We start from the raw sequence: 18,097 nt of genomic DNA, 5'->3' as shown, positions 1-18,097 counted from the left end.
GTGCCCCTTAACAAAATATGCCCATTGATGTGCACATTAAAAATATACCCATCAGCGTGTCCCTTAAAATAAAATGTGCCCATCAGAGTGCCCTTTAACATAAAATTTTCCCATCAACGTGCCCCTTAACATAAAATAAGGGTCACGCTGATGGGCACCTTTTATGTTAAGGGGTAATCTGATGGACACATTTTATTTTACGGGGCAGGCTGATGGGTATATTTTTAATGTGCACATCGATGGGCATATTTTGTTAAGGGGCACGCTGATGGGTACAACAAAATGTGCCCTACAAAATATGCCCATCGATGTGCACATTAAAAATATACTCATCAGCATGCCCCTTAAAATAAAAATTGTCCATCAGAATGCCTCCTAACATAATAGGTGCCCATCAGTGTGACCCTTATTTCATGTTAAGGGGCACGCTGATGGGCAGATTTTATTTTAAGAGCAACACTGATAGGTACATTTTATATTAAAAGGGGCACTTTGATGGGCAAATTTTAAGTTAAGGGGCATGTTTTGTTGTGTCCATCAGAGTGCCCCTTAATATAAAATGTGCCCATCAGCATGACACTTATTTTATGTTAAGGGAAATCCTGATGTGCACATTTTATGTTAAGGGGCACTGTGATGGGGACACCTGATGTAAAGGGGCACTGTGATGGGGACACCTGATGTAAAGGGGCACTGTGATGGGGACACCTGATGTAAAGGGGCACTGTGATGGGGACACCTGATGTAAAGGGGCACTGTGATGGGGACACCTGATGTAAAGGGGCACTGTGATGGGGACACCTGATGTAAAGGGGCACTGTGATGGGGACACCTGATGTAAAGGGGCACTGTGATGGGGACACCTGATGTAAAGGGGCACTGTGATGGGGACACCAGATTTAACTTGACAATAAATATTGTTGAAATGCAAAGGAAATTGTACATTTCTCATGTTTTTGATAGATATACAGTTACTACAATATTTCTGAGTCGTAGCACAGACTTGAGATTCGGACCTCGGCCCAAAGAAAATTTTGGCGACCGGACCTCCTTTAATTTTAATTCATTACCCCTGATATATATGCTTCGGAAGGTACAGGGAGGACAGGACCGAGCGCCGTACACAGGAGAATTTCCTGTTTACGGGCGGCCTCTGTAATAGGAAGTCCTTCTCCTGCACTGCCATTGGACGACTTTTCTGTCCATCAAAGGAGGCGGGACTTTCTATTAAAGAAGCCGCCGTGTAAACAGGAGATTCTCCTTTGGCGCTCGTCAGTGCATTCCTGGCAATGGTGCTGCGTTCCTGGCAATGGTGCTGCGTTCCTGGCAATGGTGCTGCGTTCCTGGCAATGGTGCTGCGTTCCTGGCAATGGTGAGGCATTTGGGGAGGCATTCCTGGCAATGGTGCTGCGTCCCTGGCAATGGTGCTGCGTCCCTGGCAATGGTGCTGCGTCCCTGGCAATGGTGAGTCATTCCTGGCAATGGTGAGGCATTTGGGGAGGCATTCCTGGCAATGGTGCTGCGTCCCTGGCAATGGTGCTGCGTCCCTGGCAATGGTGCTGCGTCCCTGGCAATGGTGAGTCATTCCTGGCAATGGTGAGGCATTTGGGGAGGCATTTCTGGCAATGGTGCTGCGTCCCTGGCAATGGTGCTGCGTCCCTGGCAATGGTGCTGCGTCCCTGCCAATGGTGGGGGAATTCCTGGCTATGGTGGGGGCATTCCTGGCTATGGTGGGGGGCATTCCTGGCTATGGGGGGGGGGCATTCCTGGCTATGGTGGGGGCATTCCTGGCTGTGGTGGGTCTGCAGATGTGCACTGATTAGGCTGCATTGGTGGGCACTGACCATTATTTTGCTTCACAGTTCTTTATTTAAACATTTTTTTTTCCTGAAACTTCCCTCTTAAAGTGAAGGTGTGTGTTATACGCCAATTAATACAGTATGTACAAATACGCCCAAGCTCATTTCTTCCCACACACAGCCACAAAGGCAAGAGAATTCTTGTTGGGCAATGTATTAGAGCTCTAACGAACACACTTAGACCGAATTTTAACGATTCAAAGAATGTCAGGCAAAATGGTCGGTCCTCGCGCATGTTCACTTCATCAAATCCGGCCCTCTTTGAAAAAAGTTTGGACACCCCTGCCCTAGTGACTTCAATACAAAAGCTCATCCCATTGACTTCAGTGCAAAATCACGTCCCACTGATTTCAAGGCAAAATTGCATCCTATTGACTTCAATGCAAAAACGCCCCCTGTCAACGTCTCATTGACTTCAATGCAAACACATTTGTGGCTGTTGGTGTGCCTTGTCTATTCAAAGGCGGGCAGGTAACTAGAGTTTAGGTTTCCTTTGCCCATTTCCATTCCAGTCATCTGTAATGCAGCATTCTGTCATTGTGGGACAAATCTGTCCTCTCCAGAGAGGCCAATTTGGTTAAAGCGGTAGTAAACCCGCAATTTTTTTTTTTTTTTTAAACCTGCAAAGCAAAAGGCATAATGAGCTAGTATGCACCGCATACTAGCTCATTATGAAATACTTACCTTAGAACGAGGCCCCGACATCTGGCCCGATCCATGCCGAGGGAGCTGACATGCTCCCTCGGCGTCTCTTCCGGGTATCGCGGCTCCGGCGATTCATTCCGGCCGCACGAGCGCTGCCGGATTTCCACGGCGAGAACCCCCTTGTGCGCATGCGCCGCTGCAGTCAGCGGCGCATACCGAGGGGAATATCTCCTAAACCGTACAGGTTTAGGAGATATTTTTTTTACCTACAGGTAAGCCTTATTATAGGCTTTCCTGTAGGTAAAAGTTAAAAAATTGACCATACAAACACTTTAATGCCAAGGACCAAGCTTTCCCTGGCTTGATGGTTGAGGAACCCAGCTCTGGGGAGAAGTCCTGGGCACCATGTTGGTGCAGGAGATTTGTTCGTCAGCAGAGAGAACCTCCTAGAGCTTTCGGGCGATTTGACTGTCCTTTCAGTGTTGGACCATCCTGTTGGAGGGCTATCCAATCTGGAGCCAGTCGAGGAACACCATAGTGGACAGTTGGACTGTTTTTGGGCATACCAGAATTTTTGTAGTCGCCGTAAAATCATTTTTTTGGAGTCCAATCCTCCTGTAGCTGGTAGTATAATTGGAGCGCTTATGACTTCCTGTGTCCCCCAGTTGAAATAAATGTTATCTTTTATTAAGGAATCTGTAGCTCTCCTACTGGTGTCCTTAGGGCCGGTTCACACTGCGGGCGATGCGAGGCGACACGACTTGCCTCGCCGCAATCTGACAAGTCGCCCCCGTTCTGTACAATGGAACCGTTCTGAGAGGAGCGACTCGAGTCGCTCCGACTCAGAAAAAAGGTTCCTGTACTACTTCTGGGTGACCTCGGGGCGACTTGCATTGACTTCTATACAGAAGTCATTTGCAAATCGCCGCTGAGGTCGCGGCAGGTCGCGGCGAGGCAAGTCGGTGTCGCCTCGCATCGCCTGCAGTGTGAACCGGCCCTTAGGATGAAAGGTTTGTGATGTCCAATCTTAAAGTAGATATAAAGTCAAAGCTGACTTTGGGTCCTCAGCTCCCTCGTGTTGCCCTCATTTAAAAAAAAGCAGCACACTGTAAATCAGAGGCTCTGATTGGCTGACCCTGCGGCAACAGCCAATCGGGACTTCTGCCCCACTGTGGCAAAGATGTGGAAATGAAGACAGCAGAACGTTGAAGTCCTGATGACCCCATTCTGAGCTGCAGACCTCAAGTCTGTCTTTGTGCTTCAGGGTCCCGGTAAGAGGTGATGTTTTCTTTATAGTGGACTTTAAAATGATTTTTAATGTTTTTGTTACACGTCTCCTGTAGGTGTCCAGCAGAAATACCTCATGGTCACCTGTAATTATGTAGCCAGAGAGTGTGGGGTCAACAAATGCATGTCCATCAAAGAAGCCAAGGAGAAATGTCCGCAGCTTGTGCTGGTCAGCGGGGAGGATCTGACACACTACAGAGAGATGTCCTACAAGGTCACAGGTACTTACCTTCTGCTTCCTTAACCCCTACATAACCAGAGGTCATCATTGATATGTTTCAGCAAGTTCCGGCACCTCCAGCACTGAATGTATATAATTCCAAGGGGTGCTGGGGTGTGCTGGAGGGTCTACTGATTCTTGCTGCTGGGGAGGGATATTTCTGCTGGGGGGATTTTATGTTGCTGGGGAGTGAATTGTTGATGGGAGAGATACTGGATCTATTGTTGCTGGGATGGATCTATTGTTGCGAGAGCTATTTTGTTGTAGAAAATTCGATTGCTGCTGAGGAGATCTATTTTTGATGGGGGGGGGTCTATAGTTGCTTGAGAAGATCTATTGTTGCTGGGAGGGATCTATTGTTGCTGGGAGGGATCTATTGTTGCTGGGAGGGTCTATTGTTGCTGGGAGGGATCTATTGTTGCTGGGAGGGATCTATTGTTGCTGGGAGGGATCTATTGTTGCTGGGAGGGATCTATTGTTGCTGGGAGGGATCTATTGTTGCTGGGAGGGATCTATTGTTGCTGGGGAGGGATCTATTTTACTGCCTTTTGTTAGCAAAATCCATACAAACTACTTAGCACCAATAATTATACTCGGTCCTGTAATCTCTAAGTAGGGGGTTTAACCAAGGGACTGTGATTGGGGGGGGGGGGGGGGGCAGAAACTCGGAAGGGGAGGTACCTGCTCCTATTCTTTGTGTTTCAGTTGGCCCCTCTGTGCCATTCAGAATGAGTGGCCCCATCAAAGTAAACGCTCCATACTACGGATCTTGCGTTTCTGTAACGTGTGGTAAAGACATTTGTTTGCTGGGTGCCGCCACAACACATTACAGTGTCCTAAGGAGAGTGAAATGAGTCTGTGTCCAATGTCTTTATGCATCCCCCATACCAGCACAGTCGGGGCAACTTACAGTTTTAGGATATTACAACCAATAAAGTTCTGTTAAGGGGCCAAAAGGAACCAACAATCCCTCCAGAAATGATGTGAAGTTCAGCATTGCCCATTTCTAAGGGCCGCGCCCATTTCTGACAAGTTTACAAGTAAACTTCCTGTAATTTTTTTTCTAGAAAACTACTTTGAACCCCCAAACATTATATATATTTTATAATATAATTCATTTTATTAGTGATGGGGATCCTTGGCACCCCAGATGTCTTGGAACTACATTTCCCATGATTCTCATGCACTCTGCAGTGTAACATCTGGAGTGTCATCTGATGCAATTTTCTTTTTCTTTTTTTTTTTTTTTTAGAACTGCTGGAAGAATTCGGTGTGAAGGTGGAGCGGCTGGGTTTTGATGAAAACTTTGTTGATATCACAGAACTGGTGGATAAGAAGTTACAGGAGCAGCAGAATGATGGCGACCTAGAGGTGTCTGGGCACGTCTACAATGATCACAGTAAGAGGGCGCTATAACGCTGTTTTTTGTTATTGCTTCATGCACAAAGATTATTTCATTGTGTTTAATCACGTGACCTCTGGAAGATTTACCCCCCCCCCCCCCTTCATGACCAGGCCAATTTTTGTGATACGGCACAAGTTAGTTAAACCCTTACAAACCACTTTGACCAACAGGTAAGCCTAGATTAAGGCTTACCTGTAGGTCCAAGAAATCTCTCCTAAACCTACATGGTTTAGGAGATATTTACTAAAAGACAGTCACCGCAGTCTACGGCGTGCAGGCGCACTATCGCCGTTAACAGCATGCCACTGCTAACGGCCATATAGTGGCGGCTCCCGTGCGCATGTGCGGGAGTGACGTCATCGCTGCTCCGGCCCTGTTAGTGGCCATAGCAGCGATACCCGGAAGAAGTTGGACGCTTCGTGCTACAGGGGACAGCGGTGACATCGCTGGCTCCTGTGTCAGGTAAGTGACACATAATGGGCTAATATGCGATGCATAGTAGCTCATTATGCTTTACCTTTGCAGGGAGACAAAGAAGAAATAAACCCATTAGGGTTTACTTCCCCTTTAACCACTTCCCGACCAGCGCACGCCGATGTACGTTGGCAGAATGGCACGGGCAGGCATATTGGCGTACAGGTACGTCCATTTCTGTATGCCATTGCGTGCGCGCTCGCGTGCCGGTCGGGACCCCCGTGAGTCCGGTCGCGGGTCCCGCAGATTCGATCGCCACGGGGATACCCGCGATCGTCTCACGGGGAGATGCCGTTGTAAACAGCTTCTCCCCGTTCTGCCTAGCAACAAGTGACTCTGATCTCTGCACCATGTGATTGGAGCAAAGATCAGTATTCACTAACACAAAGCCCAGCCCCCCAAAGTTAATAACACACCCCTAGAAACACTTAACCCCTACACTGCCACCCCTGGTTAACCCCTTCACTGCCAGTGTCATTTACACAGGATTCAGTGCATTTGTATAGCACCGATTGCTGTATAAATGACGGTCCCAAAAATGTGTCAAAAATGTCCGATGTGTCTGTCCATAATGTCGCAGTCACAATAAAAATCGTTGATCGCAGCTATTACTAGTAAAAAAATAATTATTAATAAAAATGCCATAAATCTATCCCGTTTTGTAAACACTATAACTTTTGCGCAAACCAATCAATATTCACTTATTGCGATTTTTTATTTTTTTCCCAAAAATATATAGAAGAATACGTATCGGCCTAAATTGAGGGAATACAATGTTTTTTTAAATATATTTTTGGGGGATATTTATTATAACAAAAAGTAAAAGGAACTTTCTTTTGGTGGTATTTGATCATCTCTGTGGTTTTTATTTTTTGCACTATAAACAAAAAAAAAAGAGCGACAATTTTGGAAAAAAACCAAAAAAAAAACAATATTTTACTTTGTGCTATAAAACATATCAATGAAAACATGTAAAAAATATAATTTCTTCGTCAATTTAGGCCAATATGTATTCTGCTACATGTTTTTGGTAAAAAAAATAAAATAAATCCTAATTAGCGTATATTGGTTTACGCAAAAGTTAAATCGTCTACAAACTATGAGATGTATTTATGGATTTTTATTTTTTGATACAAGTAATGGAGGCAATCAGCAATGCCCCTTTCACACTGAAGCACTTTCACGCTAATAAAAGCACCTGAAAAGCTCACGAAAAACGATTTCAATTAAAATCAATGACTGCTTTCACACTGGGGCAGTGCGCTGGCAGGGCGGTGAAAAAAACACCCCTCTCCATTGAAATTAATGGAAAGCTCGTCAAGTGCACCTGAAAAGCTCTTCAAAATTGGTCGGTGTTTTACTGGCAGTTTAGAAGCGCCTCAATGTTAAAGGGGCCTAACTGACACTTTGCGGAAATCAGTGACTAATACAGTGATCAGCGCTAAACCTATGCACTGTCACTGTACTAATGACACTGGCTGGGAAGGAGTTAAACATCTAGGGGGATGAAAGGGTTAAAGCGGAGGTCCACCCTAAAATGGACCTTCCGCTCATCGGAATCCCCCCCCCCCCTCCGGCGCCACAATTGGCACCTTTCAGGGGGGAGGGGGGTGCAGTTACCTGGATAATCCAGGTAACTGCACCCACTTCCGGGATAGCTCTCTGCGGAAAGGGGCGTAGATTACGCCCCTTTCCGCAAGTGCCCGCCCCCTTCCGCAAGTGCCCCGCTGCCTGCTGGGAAACACACAGATCCCAGAGGCAGCGGGGACCGTCCTTATTGCGCAGCGCTACTCGCGCATGCGCAGTAGGGAACCGGGAAATGAAGCCGAAAGGCTCCATTTCCTGATTCCCATACCCAAGATGGCGGCGGCAGCACCCGAGTACCGATCTAGAGATCGGCTTCAGGTGCCGACATCGCGGGCACGCTGGACAGGTAAGTGTCACTATTTTAAAAGTCAGCAGCTGCAGTATTTGTAGCTGCTGGCTTTTAAAAAAAAAAAAAAACGCGGAGTCCCGGTGGACTCCCGCTTTAACTGTGTGCCTAGCCAGTGTTTGTTACTAGGGGAACAGATGGATTTTATTCGCTGCTTTGCAGGGACACCAACCCTAACCCTTCTCCCTTGTCAGAACAGAGCTCTGCCTTGTTTACATAGGCAGAGCCCCATTCTGTGTTCCTGCCCGACAATCCGTGGGTGCTGGTGGACATCCATCTCCCGCCATCTGCTGATCAGCTTCTGCTGTGAATAATCAGAAGCAGAAGCAGCCCACCGGTGGCGCGCGCAAGTGCAGAATCACACACACTTATCTAGATATAAATATATATATCTATATATTAGAGATTGATATATATCTATATAAATGTGCGTGCCCCCTGCAGGTGGAAGTGCAGAATCACACATAGATAGATAGAGATATATATATACAATATAATCTCTATGTGTGTTCTGCCCAGTTGTCAGTTGATATTGTGCTAGTGCGATTGTGCTACAAAAATTGCCTATGATCACATTATTGCACACTATACACAAAGCTGTATGTGCTATTGATCGCACAAATTTGAAGCATTGTTATACAATTTTTAAAGTGGTTCTAAAGGCAGAAGGTATTTATACCTTTAAAGGAAAAATTCACTTTTCTCAACATGTTACGTGTTTTTACGGGGGTGACATTCATTGACAGAGTTCTGTTAACGAATGAACTACAACTACCACCAGCCATTGCAGCAGATGGCTTGTAATTGTCGGTGAACTGTGAGGAGGGTGCTGGTGAGCGCTGTCGTGGTCCATTGATCTTCCTGGACTTCAGTAACTGCCTGTCCATATCGGAGGTAAAGGCAGACGGTGTGCTGACAGTCTGCAAGAGCCTGACATTGCACCCTCGATCGGCTGATCACAGGTACAATGCTTTACAGGCTCCCAAGGAAAAAATAATAATAAATACATAAGCCCCCCTTATACTTACCTGTGCCTGATTTCAATCCAGCGATGTGCATGGGAGCAGGGGCTCTCTCCTCACTGGACAGAGAGGCAGCAGCGGGAGTCATTGGCTCCTCCTGCTGTCAGTCACAGCCAGTGAACGGGGGAGGAGGCTGAGTCGCACTGTATGGCTCAATGGGATCAAACCCACACGAGTGCTCCCATAGCCAGCGACTTGCTATTGAAGCCAATCAGGGGGGAAGGAGCCATAAATGCCAGCTGAGGTCCCGAGAAGAAGAGGGTCGGGGGTTGCTCTGTGCAAAACCACGCACAGAGCGGGTACAATGAAGGAAAAAAGTATTTGATCCCCTGCTGATTTTGCATGTTTGCCCACTGACAAAGAAGTGATCAGTCTATAATTGTAATGGTAGGTTTATTTTAACAGTGAGAGACAGAATAACAAGGAAAATATCCAGAAAAAAACGCATTTCAAAAAGTTATAAAATTGATTTGCATTTTTATGAGTGAAATAAGTATTTGATCCCCCTATAAATCGGCAAGATTTCTGGCTCCCATGTGTCTTCTATACAGGTAACAAGCTGAGATTAGGAGCACTCTCTTAAAGAGACTTCTCCTAATCTCAGCTTGTTATCTGTATAAAACAGAAATAATCAGATTCCGATCTCTCCATCATGGGCAAGACCAAAGAGCTGTCCAAGGGGCATGTCAGGGACAAGATTGTAGACCTACACAAGGCTGGAATGGGCTACAAGACCATCGCCAAGCAGCTTGGTGAGAGGGTGACAACAGTTGATACAATTATTCGCAAATGGCAGAAACACAAAATTACTGTCAATCTCCCTTGGTCTGGGGCTCCATGCAAGATCTCACCTCATGGAGTTTCAATAATGATGAGAACGGCGAGTATCTTGTTAATGATCTCAAGGCAGCTGGGACCATAGTCACCAAGAAAACAATTAGTAGCACACTACACTGTGAAGGACGGAAATCCTGCAGTGCCCGCAAGGTCCCCTGCGCAAGAAGGTACATGTACAGGCCAGACTGAAGTTTGCTAATGAACATCAGAATGATCCAGAGGAGAACTGGGTGAAAGTGTTGTGGTCAGATGAGACCAAAATCAAGCTCTTTGGCATCAACTCAACTCTCCGTGTTTGGAGGAGGAGGAGGAGGAATGCTGCCTATGACCCCAAGAACACCATGCCCACCGTCATTCATGGAGGTGGAAACATTATGCTTTGGGGGTGTTTTTCTGCTAAGAGGACAGGAAAACCTCACCACATCAAGGGGATGATGGATGGGGCCATGCACCATCAAATCTTGGGTGAGACGCTCCTTCCCTCAGTCATGGCATTGATAATGGGTCCTGGATGGTTATTCCAGCATGACAGTGACCCAAAACACACGGCCAAGGCAACAAAGGAGTGGCTCAAGAAGAAGCACATTAAGGTCTAGAGTGGCCTAGCCAGTCTCTAGATCTTAATCCCACAGAAAATATGTGGAGGGAGCTGAAACGTCAGCCTCGAAATCCTTAATGAGGAGCTGCAAAATCCCTCCTGAGATGTGTGCAAACCTGGTGGCCAACTACAAGGAACGTCTGACCTCTGTGATTGCCAACAAGGGTTTTGCAACCAAGTACTAAGTCATGTTTTGTGAAGGGGTCAAATACTTTTTCAATCATTAAAATGCAAATCATAGTTACATAGTAGATGAGGCTGAAAAAAAGACAAGTTCATCAAGTCCAACCTATAAATCAATTTAGAACTTTTATTTTTTTTTTCTCACTGTTAAAATAAACCTACCAATGATAGACTGATCATTTCTTTGTCCGTAGGCAAACCTATAAAATCGGCAGGGGGGATCAAATACTTTTTTCTCTCACTGTAAGTATAACATGGTTGTTATTTTTTTTTTAAATATTATAATTCCTTCTATACTCCATTTTTGTGTATGTACCCTACAACTAAGAGAATAAATAAAGCTGGCCATACATTATACAATTTTCTTAATCAATTTCCTTTAGATTTACCTTCGACTAATGTAGTGCAAGGGCCTGCCTGATTGCATACAAATTGAAAGTGTTTAGGTTAGACTTCATATTACCGTATATTAGAGCTGCACGATTCTGGCTAAAATGAGAATGACGATTTTTTTTGCTTAAAAGATAGATCACGATTCTCACGGCGTATCATCTTTCACATTAAAACAAAAAACATTGTGCTAACTTTACGATTTTTTTTTTATTTTTATTTGTTGAAGTGTATCTTTTCCCAAAAAAATTGCATTTAAAAGACTGCTGGGCAAATACAGTGTGGCATAAAATATTGCAGCAATTGCCGCTTTATTCCCTAGGGTCTCTGATTAAAAAAAATATATATATATATATGTTTGGGGGTTCCAAGTAATTTTCTAGCAAAAAATATTGATTTTAACTTAAGAAAGTTATTTATTTAGAAATTTAGACTTTAAGTGGTTAAACTTCCTGCAGTTCCACAAAGCTTGCCAGATTGCCCAGATTATTTGTTTACACAAGAAGTTCTATCCCTTTGATCTAAGAAGTGTTAGTTACAATGTTTCAAGTTCTAAATTTGGCAGATTGCCTGGATGCTTTCTTTTGACAGCTGAGTGAGCAGATAATCTCTCCACTTGTTTATATGAAAGAATTGCCTACTCTCAGCAGAAGAGATTGTCAGGGGGGTGAATCAAGATTGCGTTTTTTTTATCGATTAATCGTGCAGCTCTACCGTATATACTCGAGTATAGGCTGCCCCGAATGTAAGCCGAGGCACCTAATTTTATCACAGAAACCTGGGAAAACGTATTGACTCGAGTGTAAGCCTAGCGTGGGCCCATCAGTGCCCATGAAATGCAGCCTGCCAGTACCCATCATATACAGCCTATCAGTGCCCATGAAATACAGCCTGCCAGTGCCCATCATATACAGCCTATAAGTGCCCATGAAATACAGCCTGCCAGTGCCCATCATATACAGCCTATCAGTGCCCATGAAATACAGCCTGCCAGTGCCCATCATATACAGCCTATCAGTGCCCATGAAATACAGCCTGCCAGTGCCCATCATATACAGACTATCAGTGCCCATGAAATACAGCCTGCCAGTGCCCATCACTGCCCATGAAATACAGCCTGCTATGGTTTTGGTAAATCCTAAAGGAAAATTGTATAACGTATGGCCAGCCTAAGACCCTGTTCATGGACCAGAAATTTTGACACGGACCATTGTTTGTGATTGCAGGAGTTAACGGCAGTGACTGGACTCACAGGCGATTGGTTGCTGGCTCTCAGATCGCTGCTGATATCCGGGCAGCCGTGCACAGCAGATTGGGTCTCACAGGCTGCGCTGGGATAGCGTGTAATAAGGTGCTGGCTAAACTGGTATCTGGGACCTTTAAACCAAACCAACAAACTGTTCTGTTTCCTGAAAGCAGCAGCCACTTGATCAACAGCCTAGACTATGTGCAGCGAATTCCAGGTATGTCCTGTGTAAGCGTTGGGGCAGGTCGTTGAGAACGGAGGCGTTGGCCTAACCCTAGCCAGGTACTGGAATGCCCAGTGTTTGTGCCCTGTATCTCCGAACTGCAGTCATTGCACACAAGCGATGCCTTGCATTTTGTTGGAGTTGCTTAGATGTTAGTAGTAGTCGGTCGGACTTTGGCTGGAATCCGGTGAGTTGGCCACACCGGGAAGAACTTTCTTTATACTGCTATATTCTGTCCTGACATGTTCAGTAAGTTTCTGAGTTATGGCTCTAATCAGCTGTAATGTGTGAGTGAACAGTGTTGTCTTTCAGACCAATGAAGGATGAGCACAGGATGGATATCCACGTATAGAGTGATGGGTTCAACTTTAGCATCGTATTACATGTTACACCCATATTTAGGGTGCAAACACCATCACCTCCAGAGCCTCCCTTTATATGACAGCAGGCGGGGCTTTTTTTCTACCCCGCAGCTGATGTCACGTTTAAAGTTGGCGTGGCTGTGCAGGGCTCCTCCCAAATAGTTGCGTCATTCATTCACAGAGATCTGTGGGTGAAGAAACTGCAAGTCTTACCATGGCAGAATACTTGTAGTTCTCAATGGGCTACAAGTGAGCTGATCAGTACGCTCGTAGTCCATTGAATCTTCCTCCAGCTTTCTGAATGAAAGACCCTACAGAGGTACAGGCAGAAAGCTGGAGGGAGAGTGTACAGGAGCCTGGCATTGCACCCACGTTCCACTGATCATGGGTGCACTGCTATGCAGGCTCTTGTGTAAAAATAATAATAAATGCACATTTTTCTTGACCTGCAAAACTATGTACATTTTTTTTTTTTTTTACTTAATGGTGAACTTAGACTTTAAAGCGGAGTTCCAGTCATTTTTGTGCTTATTAAAAGTTTGCAGCTGCGAAAAGTGTAGCTGCTGGCTTTTAATAAACACACACTCACCTGTCCCATGGTCCAGCAAATTAGCCACCCAAACCCTCAGTTCTCTCCCCGATGCTGGCATTACAAGTGTGAGCACTTGCGCCTCCTCAATGCTCGGGCAATCTTCTGGGACCTGTGACTTGTCGCAGAAGATTGCAGGAGGGGAGAGGAGAACTTCCACTCAGATTGCCTAGGAGGTCTGAGCAGAAGTGAAAACTAGGTACCCACTCCCCCCCCCCCCAAAAAAAATGACATGGCAAATGTGACATAGGAGAGAGGGGGGAGTGCTTAAAGTGTAACGTCCCCTTTTGTGTGGAGCTCTGTTTTTAAGACCTTAAAAACGGAAGAGCTTTTCAGGTGGTTTTGAAGAGCGTTCCATTCATTTCAATGGAGAGGGGCGTTTTTTCATTACCCTGCCAGCGCACTGCCCCAGTGTGAAAGAATTCATTGATTTTAATGAAAATAGGTTTTCGTGAGCTTTTCAGGCACTTTTTTAGCGTGAAAGCGCCTGAAAAGCGCCTCAGTGTGAAAGGGGTCTTAGTTTGAAACGTGGTCAAATTCCCCAGCCCCCCACTTTAAAACCCTGCCCCCTGCGGCCTTCTGTTATGGTTTGAATTTGGCATGGCTGTGGGTGGTCTGAACTACCTTGGCCTGTCCCTTTCCTCATGTATGCAGGTGAGAGGGAGGTGTTCTGTAGTTCTGTCCATGGGTGGCAATTTGGCTCTTCCATAGATACAGTAAAGTGAGTGAGTGTCGTCACCTTAGAACAGGGTGTATGTTACTGGAAGGATCACCATGTAAAAATAAAGGAAAAGAAAGCCAGAAAAATAAATCTTAAGAAATGGTAATGTCAGGAATCAGCAGCAAGGATGGCCAAATCTGTGTAGCCACACTAGGAAATTGGGACGTATTTATTTAAGAGGAAGTAAACCCTGATGGGGTTTACTTCCTCTTTATTTCACCTGCAAAGGAAAAGCATAATGGACTACTATGCATCGCATAGCAGCCCATTATGTTTTACCTGAAACCCGAAACCTGCGATGTCACCGCTGTCCCCACTAGCAGCGAGCATCCATCTTCATACCTCTTCCTTCCAGGGCCACGAACTCCGGCTCTGTGACTGGCCGGAGTTGCATGGCATCACTCTCATGCATGCACACGGGAGCCGGCAGTCACGGCATGACCCCTTTAGAAATGGCGCGATCTGCCCTTTCTAAAGTGCACATGCATTGTACACAGCTTTTTTTGTAAATATCTCCTAAACCGTGTAGGTTTAGGAGATATTTCCAGCATCTACAGGTAAGCCTTAATATAGGCTTACCTGTAGGTAAAAGTGGTTGTAACAGGGTGTACAGCCACTTTAATAGTAAAACAAAAGACATCCAAGAAATAAAATCATATCGCATGTATCACATATAAATCATTTCAGAACTTTTTCCACCTTTTAGGCTGGGTTCACACTGCTGCGAATCCGCTGCGGGTTCCCGCATCGCATGCCTCCCGGCGGCAGTTCACACTGCCCTATGCGAACTGCTGGGAGTGTCAGTGAAAAGTTATTAACACCCCCAGATCAGTTTGCATATCGCAGTGCGATCTGCAAACTCGGACAGGAATCGGATCGCATGGTGTGAACACCCATGCGATCCGATTCTGCTGCGGACCAAAAAAAGGGTCCTGTGCGAGTTTGGGCTGGGTGCGATGCGAATTCAGCCATACTGTCTGTATGGCTGAACTCGCATCGCACAGAGATCGGATATGATTTGCACTGCAGTGCGGTGCGAATCGCATCCGATCTCGTCACTGCAGCAGTGTGAACCCTGCCTTACTGTGATCTATAAACTGTACAACTCAGTTGAACAACAAACTGAAATCTTTTTAGGTGGAGGGAAGTAAAACTAAAAAACTAAAATAATATGGTTGCATAAGTGTGCACACCCTAAACTAATACTTTGTTGAAGCACTTTCTGATTTTATTACAGCACTCAGTCTTTTTGGGTATGAGTCCATCAGCATGGCACATCTTGACTTGGCAATATTTGCCCACTCTTCTGTGCAAAAAACACTCCAAATCTGTCGGATTGAGAGGACATCTCCTGTGCACAGCCCTCTTCAGATCACCCCACAGATTTCCAATGGGATTCAGGTCTGGGCTTTGGCTGGGCCATTCCAAAACTTGAATCTTCTTCTGGTGAAGCCATTTCTTTGTTGATTTGGATGTATGCTTTGGGTCATTGTCATGCTGAAAGATGAAGTTCCCTTCATGTTCAGCTTTCTAGCAGAAGCCTGAAGATTTTTTGCCAATATTGACTGGTATTTGGAACTGTTCATAATTCCTTCTACCTTGACTAAGGCCCCTGTTCCAACTGAAGAAAAACGGCTCCAAAGCATGATGCTGCCACCACCATGCTTCACGGTGGGTATGGTGTTTTTTTTTTTGGAGATGTGCAGTTTTGTTTTTGCGCCAAACCTATCTTTTGGAATTATGGGCAAAAAGTTCAACCTTGTTTTCATTGGACCATAACACATTTTCCCACATGGGCTTTGATGTTTTTCTTCATAAGAAAAGGCTTCCACCTTGCCACTCTACCCCATAGCCCAGACATATGAAGAATATGGGAGATTGTTGTCACATGTACCACACAGCCAGTACTTGCCCGATATTCCTTTAGCTCCCGTAATGTTGCTGTATTCTTGGCAGCCTCCCTCTCGTCTTTTCATCCATTTTGGAGGGACGTCCAGCTCTTGGTAATGTCACTGTTATGCCATATTTTCTCCACTTGATGATGACTGTCTTCACTGTGTTCCATGATATATCTAATGCCTTGGAAACTCTTTTGTACCCTTCTCCTGACTGAACCCTTTGGACAATGAGATAATATCCCTCTGATGCTTTGGAAGCTCTCTGCGGACCATAGCTTTTGCTGTAGGCTGTAACTACCAAAATGTCAGGAAAGACCTATTAGAACAGCTGAACTTTTTATTTGGGGTTAATCAGAGGCACTAAATGATGGCAGGTGTGTACTGACTCCTATTTACTATGAGTTTGGGTGCGATTGCTTAATTCTGAACACATTTACATCCCCAGTTATAAGAGGGTGTGCACACTTATGCAATCATATTATTTTTATTTTTTGACCCCCCCAAAAAAGATTTGTTTGTTTATTCGATTGAGTTGTACAGTTTGTACATCACATTAAAGGTGGAAAAAGTTCTGAAATTATTTATCTTCCTCTCATTTTTTTACATCGCAGAAATCTGACGTTTACACAGGGGTATGTAGACTTTTTATATTCGCTGTATAGGGAAGGGGAACCAAAACTGGCATGAGGAACAAGGCAGCAGGGTTCAGTGTTAAGGTGACACTAAAGGTTCATTTATTTATTTTTAAAAATAACAAACATATCATACTTACCTCCACTGTGCAGCTTGTTTTGCACAGAGTGGCCCGGAACCTGCTCTTCTGGGGTCCCTCGGCGGCTCCTCCCCCCCCCCCATTAAATAACCCCCTGGCAGAAGCGCTCTCCTGGGGGGTTACCTTGCGGGCACGCTCCTGAATTCAGCAGTTAGCGTCCATAGACGCTGAATGCAGGAATCGGGCCCGGGCGGTTGCGTCATTGGATGTGATTGACAGCAGCGAGAGCCAATGGCTGCGCAGCTATCAATCTATCCAATCAACAGTCGAGAACCCCCTAGCAGAGAGACGGTGCGTCCCTGTGGGACAAGTTTGAGGGTTCAGGTAAGTAAAACAGGGGCAGGGAGGGGGGGGGGCTGGGGGCCAGTCGTAAGGATGCACTAAGGTGAAAAAACAAGAACCCCTTTAAGGTGCTAGGCAGAGAGCACAGTCAAAGAGCAGGAACACGATTACAGCTAGCAGTATTGGTCAGCAAGCAAAACACTGAAGCAAGTTGTATTAACAGAAGAGGGACTAAATACCCTCCCAGCAGCCAGCATCAGGTGGAGCTGATTACTGGGCTGGGAGAACCACCGCTGGTGGACACTGAGCAGCACAGTGCCATCAGCAGGTGATTCAGGTCCTGACAAGTAAATTTCAGTATGTTACACTTTTGTTCTTGGGTTTAGATGCACTTTATTTACTATAGGTATTTATATAGCGCTCACAATTTACACAGTGCATTTATATATTGTACATTCCTGCACTGAAGGTGCTTACAATCTAAGGTGCCAAGTGCCATTTAACCTACCAGCATGTTGGAGGAAACCCACACAAACAAAGGGAGAATATGCAACCTCTATGCAAGTACTGTGCAAACCAGGGACTCCAGTGCCGCAAGGCAGAATTGCTAACCACTGTGCTAATAATAAAGCTCTAAGTACTTTATGTTGTAATGTTTTATGTGTTGTTCACTATGGAGTGCATTAGAGTAACTTATAACAGTGCCAAAGAGATAAATGTTTTCCCGATTCTCATAGGTATTGGCTACAAAACTGCCCAGCGCCTTGTCAGTTTGGGGTTGTCCAGCATATGTGCCCTTCAGTCCTGTCCAATTACTGTGCTGGAAAAGGAGTTTGGCTCCTCCATGGCTCATCGTATCCAGCAGCTCAGCCAAGGCGAAGATGATTCACCGGTCACACCGTCTGGTCCTCCTCAGGTACCGGAGACCTATAGGATCCTGTTTGAAAAAAAATCATCATCTTACTCATACAGTACAGAACACAGGAGGTGATTCTTGGGCCTCTATCACACGGGTATTACTCACACCTGTACTACGTTTTGCAGGCGGATCTGGTCAGAAAGGTCCATGGAGCCCTATGGACAGGCGGATGTAAACGGGCTTGTTTCCATTTACACCCGTTTACTTCCGGGTCCATCCAGGCCTGGTATAA

General features: G+C 45.4%; 1 protein-coding gene across 3 annotated transcripts in view; it reads left to right on the top strand.

Moving 5' to 3' along the window:
* Positions 1-18,097, top strand: part of POLI (DNA polymerase iota) — a 49,566-nt gene that overhangs the window by 9,431 nt on the left and 22,038 nt on the right. For 2 of the 3 annotated variants that reach the window (XM_077462996.1, XM_077462994.1), the window contains exons 3-6: positions 3,848-4,012; positions 5,264-5,410; positions 12,080-12,316; positions 17,684-17,862. In XM_077462996.1, coding sequence (XP_077319122.1) covers positions 3,848-4,012; positions 5,264-5,410; positions 12,080-12,316; positions 17,684-17,862 — 728 coding nt within the window. The remainder of the gene's footprint in view (positions 1-3,847; positions 4,013-5,263; positions 5,411-12,079; positions 12,317-17,683; positions 17,863-18,097) is intronic. The other variant, XM_077462995.1, reaches the window with a different exon arrangement.

Source organism: Lithobates pipiens, unplaced genomic scaffold, assembly GCF_037356315.1.
Source record: "Lithobates pipiens isolate NorthernLeopardFrog02 unplaced genomic scaffold, aLitPip1_a1.2 Scaffold_3, whole genome shotgun sequence".
In the NCBI taxonomy this organism is placed as follows: Eukaryota; Metazoa; Chordata; class Amphibia; order Anura; family Ranidae; genus Lithobates; species Lithobates pipiens.
This window is presented reverse-complemented; position numbering and strand designations above follow the sequence as displayed.